Raw genomic sequence first — 8,819 nt, forward strand, 5'->3', positions numbered from 1 at the left:
TGTTCCAGTACGCCACCATGTTTCATTCAGATCTAAGTCAGGAAGAGCCTGCTGGTCCTCCAGGCCTATGCTGCAGCACAAAGCAGGAAATGGAACTCCTTCCCTTGAAATATCACCCAAAGAAAGGTTTTGTGGCCAGCAAATGCAAAGTCCTTTGTAGACTTTGAGGGCTGGTTGGTCGCTGCCTTGCTTTACCAAATGAAACACTTCGTTCTTTGTAGCAACGTGTTGGCACTAGATGCTGAGGGAATATAAGAAGTTGGTGATTGAGGGTCCCTCTGAGGGATGCTGTAGTGCTCCTCTCTGAACAAAGAGCTATTTCAGCAGTGCAAGATGACACTGCTTCCTGCTGCTGAAAAGGGACTTTCATTGCAAAAACTACCTGAGCTCAATATCGTGAGATTACTGCTTTGTACTCGGTGTACCAGAAAAGAAACCCAACAGAACTAGGAAGGATGCATCCTTGCCCAAGTTGCATGCAGCAAACAGCTCCAGGAGCCCAGGGCTGGTAGCAGGAAATGTGTGGGAATGCCATCTGGTGAAACTCCTTAGAAACAGTGTGAAAGTCTTTTTTTTTTCATTCACTTCCTGACAAAGTAGTAATATGCTGCCTCAATATAGGCAAAGGTTGCTGTTGCTATTTATATTAGTAGCTCCTGGAAGCCCTGAGGTGGGAACAACACTCTTGCTGTGGTTGCTGCTGTGGGTGCACGTAAGAGGAAACCTTTCACTACGTGGCTTCCCATCTCCCTTCTCCCCCTTTACTTTATGACTTAAAAGGATAAGGATTTTATTTATTTCTTCCAAATGGGGAACTGAAACAGATGGGAGAGGCTGGAGAAGTTGGATACAAAACAATTTCCAAGCCATGGCTTTCTTGGTGGAGCTGTGCTTTGCCTCCTGTGCTCTGAGTGTCTATGGTGAGCAGTCTGTACCTTGGTGTGCGTGCTCTGCAGCTCTCCCAGGTGAAAATCAGCATCTTGTTTGGCATGGGCACTGCTGAGAAGTACTACCTGCTCTGCTATGCTGAAGCAGGGGGAGGGAAATCCAATCATGCAGAAGGGATTGCAGTCATCACTTAGAAAATTAAAAAATAAGGTTACTGTGAAGATCTCAGACTTGATCTTCGGCATCTGAGTCGTGTCTTTCACTACGAGCTCCCAGCCTTACCTCATTTCCATATTGTTCAGTGCTGATAGAACTCTGGCTGGTATCTCTGTTCAGTGTGGTTCTTTGCTTCTAATGGAAGGCTGCATTGCAAGAAGAGGCAAAGTTCCTTATAGCCTACATACTATCATTAGATATCTAAAGTTTTCCTGTATCATCATCTCATCTGAAGACCTCAAGTCGTTTTACAGACCTCTTTTGTAGCCTCTAAGGCAAGAGAGTTATCCCTAGTTCTAGAGACTGCAACAATCTCTAAATCCCCAACACTGAGTTTTCCTTACCAGTCTGCACCAGCATCAAGGATGGATTTTTCAGTTCCATGCTTTAATTGCAAGACAGAGCTTTCTAGGTCCCTTTGTGCTATCTGTGTGTGGGAGCGTGTGCTCAATTGGTCAGCATTTTGCCAGGTTCTTACTGGAAAAAAGCATGTGGTTGAGTTGGATCTTCACCTCTGGGAAAGGTAGCATGAATAAAAAGACCTAAGGCTTAATTAGTAAAAGAGTATGACAGCAGGAAGGACGAGGGCTAGGAGATAGTGGATGCTGCCTGGCTCTAAGGTAGGTGTAGAAGCTTGGAACCCCCCAAAGAAGTAAGCAGGACGATGTGGGCTGGTAGGTTGTGAGGCTGAGACCATCACTTGATGTACAGAGTCTGGTGCCAAGGGAATGCCATTCCCAGAATGATGCTCAAGTATTGTGAAACTGGGCCATGAGGTGTTAATTGCTTATCTGTAGAAATTAAATTTTAAAGAGCCAGTGTCTATTTAGCATAGAAGGACTCATATCAGAGAGCAACATTTCTTTGTCCTCCTGTGAGTGAAACCTCTCGTAGTGCACTCAGTGACAGATGGGAGTAGAGCTGAGGCTCTGAATGAAGCTTTAATTGCCTTATCACTGATTTTTCTCAGTGCACTCCTCCCAGACAGAGCATTGTGACAAAAAATGCAGACCTGGGGACACAGAGGCTATCAGCAGCACGTCTAAGTTCACAGAAGCTGTAACAGCACACCTCTGCAGGATTTTTCCTCTGCTGGTGATCAATTTGTGATCCCTAGAGAGACCCCAGCCTAGGGCAATACAACTGTAGGCAAGTGTGTCTGTGTAGCTGCATCTGTTTATTGCATAACAGGGGCCAGAATTATGTGGGTGACCAGGGCTTAAGCACTACTGCTGCCTCAAACACTGCATACACAACCACTTCAGAGCAAGAGAACTGGAAAGACTGAACTGCAAACATGGCGTAACAAGTATGCAGTAATCAAGGGCTGAGCTATTTAAAAGCCTCAACCAAAGCCTTGGCTGAGCAACAAACCACTCCTGACCTGGCTTTGGTTTGCTTACATTCTCATGACTCTAGGAAAGCTGTTTGCACACCTACCATGTCCTCGGCTATATCTGAGTTACTGGCAAGTCTTAACCAGGTGACAAAGCCACCGAGCAGTGAATCTTGGCCAGGAAGCCTCAGCAAGAGCAAGCTGCTTCCTCTGCTCGTCTGAGCATTGCAGAACATCTGGTCCCCTACACAAAGCTGGGGGCAGGGTGGTGCTGGAGCAGCGAAGTTAGTGCCAAGGAATGATTTTTTTTCCTGAGATGGGATAATTCTGAAGTGGGAGGATTATTTCTGGCAGTAATAGGGAGCTGAGGGAACAAAACCCATGTATTGACACTGCTGGTAGACCTAACTTGCTGGGTTCTTTGCACGAGGCTTTACTGAGCAGCTGGGCTATGAGAGGCTCCTGCAGCACAAGTGTTAACTGAGGATAATCCCATCCAGTTTAAAGCCCAAAGCAAGCCGTTTGGTTTTCCTTTCCTACCTTCTAGACTGTCTTTACTGCCTACTTACACTGGGACCACGACAGGTCTGGTATCTCCTAGCCAGCAAAGGAAATCATGCATTCACAGAAAATCCCTGAGGGCCACCAAATCTAATGACAGCCAGGTCTTTGGCCTTAGGTGATAAATCTGACATAACACAGGAAATCTGTGAGGGCTTGGATAGAACTCTTATCTACATTGTATGTGAGATGCTCTGCCCAGAGAAGAGGTAGGAGATCCTCTCTAGCTCATCTGTTACACCTGGGAGATACTGCTTTAGAAACAGTGGTAAATTTAGCAGCTCTCCCAAGCTAAGGAAAGGTGTTTTATTCCTTTATTATTATTATTATTTTTTTTTAAACACCAATTAATCTACAGACTAAGTGACTTCCTTAACACTTGACAGGAAAACCTGCAGCAGAATGAGGAATGATTGTTTTTTTCAACGTCCAGTATAAAATATTTTACTGAAGACCTCTTCCAGAGGCACAGGAAAACAGCATACCCAAACTGAGCAGGGACAAGTGAAAAGGCCTTTATTCTTGGCCCATTTCAGTCTTCTGTCCTAGTGTTGCAACTGAACTACTGACCCGACCCCTTAAACCATATCTTTGCCAGCCCCAAAGACCTACCTCTGACTGAACTTGGTCTGAAATATACTCTTACCCTTAGGTGGACATCTTCAGCATGAGTTTTTGTTCTATTCTATTTTGGGGATGTGCAACTGGTGAGAAAATGCTTTCCTCTGCTGGAGTAACAGTGTTCCCAAGCAGTTAAGATTATGATTTGTACTGTCCAGTGGGAAGAAGAAGACAAGATTCTTAATTCTAGAAGACAGGTCAGCATCTAGGGGAGGAGGCAGCCACTCTTAAGTCTTTTGCTGTCAGGATGAAACCTCTGCTGGAAAGATTCAGTCAATTAGGCTGATTTGTAGCAGCCTTACTCCAAATCCTCTTTCATCAGAGGCTGAGCTCTTTGCTGAAACATGCCATTCCAAGGAATTTCAGTAGGTTCTGAGACATTTACACATCACAAAATTATTTGCAGGGACAAACCATTGTGGAACAGCATGGTGCATTCGGTTTAATAGCTTTATAGTCAATGGACATTGACTATAAATGGGGGTCAGCTCTCTGGCCCTGCCCCAGATGTGCTTTTTTCTTGCATTTCATGTTTGCTCAGCCTATTCATAAACGAAGACCGGATTTGCCAAATCAGCTTGAGATACAAAGAGCTGAGAAAGGTACCCATGCGTTAAATGAGCACAACCCACACAGCACAAGGTTTCTGCCAATGCTCACTCACCCTGCTGAGCTGGTCCAGGAGTCTTTGGTTCTGTTCGGAGAGTTCCTGGACAGCCCGTGTCTTCTCACGGTCGGCTTCCCGCAGGTGAACCTGCTGCCTCTCCAGCTCATCCTGCAGCTGCTTCACGTCGCTTTCCAGTTCAGACACCCTTCCTTCCCATTCTCCTTCCTTGTTCTCAAACCGCCTCCGCAGTTCATGCTTCTCTTGTTCCAGGTGCTATAGGTAACAGGGAGGGGGAGAAGAGGTTAGGGAGGGAGGAAAAAAGTGAGAGCTGCCTCCTCCCGCTCCTTCGTGCTCAGCACTGAGTGCTTTGGTGCAGGAAGGAGAATGGTAGTAGAGCACGGCGGTGCATGGAGGTGGCAGTCCCACCCATGTCAGGGCAGGTCACAGCACTAAGCTTGCTTCTTGTTTCCAGCAGTTGGCCTGTCCTTGGCCTCTCTAGATCAGCACATTGAATTTGTACTGAAAGAACTGCCAAATGAGTAATGCGGGCTGCATGGCAATAGGTGGAAAATATAGGTCAGGCAGGCCAATCGATTAGCAGAGCCCAGCTAATTCCAAAGCAGGAATTATTATTAATTTCAGTGGGCAGTGGCAGAATTCTGTTAAAAATTGCCTTTATAGTAAAAGTTACACAAATTGTACTTTTGGTGCTGATGAGGAAGCTAGATGAGGCATCGTTCCTGTCTTATGGGTCTTATGAACAACAGTTGAATCATCTATCCATTTGCTCTTTCTATTCCTGACCTAATTAGTTGCCTGGTGATTTGATAGTCCACAGTAACTCCATTGTTTGATGCAGTCCCCACTGGGGTGGCAGTGGATGCACTGAAGTAGTTTCTCTAGATGTGACATGTGCACAATCCGGGCTGCAAATCTTTCAGAAACAACTCTCAGTTCTGGAAAGTGCTCTGCTTTAGGACTGGTTGCAAAACAAGGGACAGCGTGAACCTGGTGGAACTTTCAGATGTCTTACAGGCTCAGTTAAATGAGGGCTTGACTGATACAGAGCTGCAAATTAGGTCAAAATAGATTTGTTGTGCCCGTTTGAAAGAATCTCTGCTCTGAAAATCTGAGCTCGGATTTCCCCTGGTGCCTGAAACCACGTGCATGCTTGTAGAGCAGTCGCAGACTGGGACGTGGCCACGTCCTGAGATTAGCAGGGAAACCTGAAGAGCAGGAGCCCTCTCCTTGCTGTTTGTTTTCTGTCCCCTGTAATAACCTGCTGCTGCTCTCTACCAGATTCACAGCCTTTTAGGAACATGTCTCAGCAAAGAACAGAAAGCCACTGGGCCCAGCGCTGGCAGCATTTTTCCCAGGTTATCATCCCCCAGTGAGCAATCCCCTATGATGCTTATGTTAGGAAGGGAAAATAAACCTGCTAGGAGGGAAAGAAAATTGCACTGCATTTGTGTGAAGTGGCTTTTTATTGCTTGTTAGGAACACAGGCTGTGAGGTGGCTGTTTCCCCTGGGTGCCTACTACTGATGACACACAGCTTGCCTTGCAGGGTCTTTGTCACCTTCCTGGGCAGGAGTGAATGTCAGAGCTCTGCACTTCCCCAGCAGCCCTCTGGCCTGTGTTATCACTAACATTTTACCCCTCTTGCTCTGCAGAAGGTGCTGTATTGTCTCCTTGATCTTATCCCTAAATCTTCTATGCACTCTTCATCACAATGTAGCAATGCCCTGCTTGTAACCCTCCCAAATCCTTCTGCAAATCCAGGACTTTCTGGAAAACCCTCAGATGCAAGGGGTAAGAACAAAGCCAAGTGTTTTCCTGCGTTGCCAGATGCTGAAGGAATGAGTACCCTTGCAAATACTCAGCATTACAATCATCGTTTTTAATGCACTAAGTAGGAGATCCTAATGCAAGGCCCAGCTAAGGGTGGCTGGAGCAGCCACAATTCTGCTTTCAGCAGCGCACTAAAAACGCTGTATTTCACAGCTCTGTCTCTCTCACTGCTAGGCAACGTTGAGAAAGATCCAGGGCCTTCTCTAAATGGAAGGTGAAACTTCAGCCTGCCGAGGAGCAGCAGTGCGGCTGAAGTTCCTCAGCGCACACAGACATACCCACGTGTGATTTAGAAGCCATCGATGAGCCTTGCTGGTCATTTACAAACCACTTCAGTGCCTTGGTGCAAAGGAAAACCCATCCCACTCACAGTGTCCAGCTCCTGCACTCATAGAACCATAGATCCACCAAAGTTGGAGAAGACCTCCGACATCATCCAATCCGACCGTCCACCTACCACCAATATAAACCCATTAAACCATGTCCTTTAGCACAACATCTAAACATTTCTTCAACACCTCCAGGGGCAGTGACCCCTGGGCAGCCCATTCCAGTGGCTGACTACTCTTTTGGAGTAGATATTTTTTTCCTAACGTTCAGCCTCAAAAAGCTGAGATGAGACAAGCATCTCTGTACCAACAGAACAAGATATGAAATGTCTCAACCTCTTGAGGAGATAAAACTGGGATCAAAGATCACAGTTTATTACAGTTGTATGTTTAGAAATGAACTCAAATTCAGAGTTTTAATTGAAATCAGGTTAGGGGCATGAGGTAGGAATGCTGAGCTTCAGTGCCACACCTGCAAAACCAGAATGTATTTGGCCAGCAGCAACTGTCTCTGCCCTATGTGTGCACTGCCCCAGGTAACAAAGCTGACGTAGGAAAAAGAGATGTTTCTCACCAGTGTGGTGACAACACTGCAAAAGCAGAGTCTTGAGGCAAAGCATCAGAAGAGCAGCACGTTGGCTGCTGGGAAATGGAGAGGTTCCACTGGGTTCCCATAACCAACTTGGGGCTGCTATCCGGGGGGAAATTTCTCTGCTGCTCATACATCACTACAGCAGTGCAGCTGTCACCAAGGATTTCATTTGAGACTTTGCTTCTGGTCATCAGAGTGCTCAGTGTAGGGTAGGAGGTTAAGAGATGTGAGTCTGTGAGTCCTTCCTCCCCATTCCTCCAAGAGGGAAAAGCTTACTGTGAAATTCACTTCAGTGGCAACAGGAAGAAGCCAGCTTTTAATCTGCAGGAACAAGGATTGCAAGGCTTGTGTTGTAGAATATTACTGTTCAGGTTTGTGTGGGTCAAGGATCACAGACTCAGATCTGATAAACCCAGCAGAAAAAAAATCCGGCCCTTAAGCAGGGAACTCCTATCAGATGCATCACCTGAAAAACCAGAACCTGTCATTCAACTGGAAAGTTGGAGCAATAGCAATGGGATGAAAAATGCAAACAATTGGCAGAATTTTTCATCCTTTCCTTCACCTCCTAAATGGATCCATAAAAGTGGAAGTAAACATTTGGGGAATGTTACTTAAGCACTGCAAAGGCTGAGTTTTTTCTCCTCTCCTTTTCACGTTTACGTTCTTCAGACAGTGGTGTTTGAGACCCCTAAACTCACAAAGGGGCAGCCCAGGAAGTGCCTCACGTTGTGCATTTCTCTTGGATGACAGGAAAGGTTTTACTCCAACTCAAGGGGAATCCACGTCAGCACAATGCCACAAACGTCTGTTCTTGCTTACAGACCAACCCGAAAACATTCACTCCAGCAAATCGTCACACTCCAAGAAATTCTGATCTGACAAACAGTGCTGCTAAGTCACAATTTGGGCAAATGTCACCTTCACTATTGCTTCTAACCAAACAGCAAATGCAGAGAGAGCTCTCTGTAAAGAGGAAGAGAGCAGATACGGTGAAGTGCTGAGTTTAACAACAGGGAGGAATTTCTTCCTTTTGGGAAGAAAAAGGTCTGAGAACAAAGGCTGTGCAGTAATTTCATGAATCTGACGGTACTCGAGGGGTGTAAATCCGAGAGGAATGAACACAGGAATATGTAGGAATGCACAAAGAATTGGCCTAGGGCCGTTACTTGAAATTTGGGTGTTAACCGAGCATTGTTCAGACTCTCTCCAGGAAGGTGAGAAGCTGTGCTGCAACTAGGAGCTCTGCTGCTCGCTCAGAGAAGGAACATTGCAAGAATATCTCTAAAAAGAAGATAGTTGTACACTGCTGTGCGGGAGAGTTGTTCTGAAGGAAGCTGCCTACACGACTCTTATTCTTTGTAATAACTCCATCTCAACCTTAAAAACCAACACACAGCTCAACCCACCGGGCTCCCGGCAAACGGCTCTGAGATACCTGTAGGTATTTTTCAGAGCGACCAGCAAGCAGAAACGTATCAGCGGGGCTTATCTCTTGCCACGCTAATGCCTCAGCTTCAACAGCTTAAGCAGAAAGGTTCCAAACGCTCCGTTTGGTATCGATGTAACTTACGAGGCATTTCTGCACGGTGCGTCCCCCCGCCCGGCTGGGACGTGGGGCAGAGCAGCACCCCGAGGCCTCCCGAACGAGGCTCGCAGCCCCTCCTCGGGCCCGCACGGCAGCCGGGGAGCGGGGACGGCAGCACCCCAGGCCTAGAAGGGGAGTTTCGACCCTTTCTTCTCTATCGCGGCCGCGCCCGGGTTCGTCGGGAAAGGGGAGCGAACCCGGGGCTCCCGGGAAACGCGGCCCCGTGCGGGG

General features: G+C 46.8%; 1 protein-coding gene across 1 annotated transcript in view; it reads right to left on the reverse strand.

Moving 5' to 3' along the window:
- BICDL1 (BICD family like cargo adaptor 1) overlaps positions 1-6,512 on the reverse strand; it is a 42,924-nt gene extending 36,412 nt beyond the window's left edge. Inside the window, exons 1-2 of the mRNA XM_031555914.1 lie at positions 6,477-6,512; positions 4,287-4,502 (exon numbers count right to left, since the gene is read on the reverse strand). Of these exons, the coding sequence (XP_031411774.1) occupies positions 4,287-4,502; positions 6,477-6,512 (252 nt within the window). The remainder of the gene's footprint in view (positions 1-4,286; positions 4,503-6,476) is intronic.
- Between the last annotated feature and the right edge of the window lie 2,307 nt (positions 6,513-8,819).

The sequence above is a fragment of the Meleagris gallopavo genome, chromosome 17, assembly GCF_000146605.3.
Source record: "Meleagris gallopavo isolate NT-WF06-2002-E0010 breed Aviagen turkey brand Nicholas breeding stock chromosome 17, Turkey_5.1, whole genome shotgun sequence".
NCBI lineage: Eukaryota > Metazoa > Chordata > Aves > Galliformes > Phasianidae > Meleagris > Meleagris gallopavo.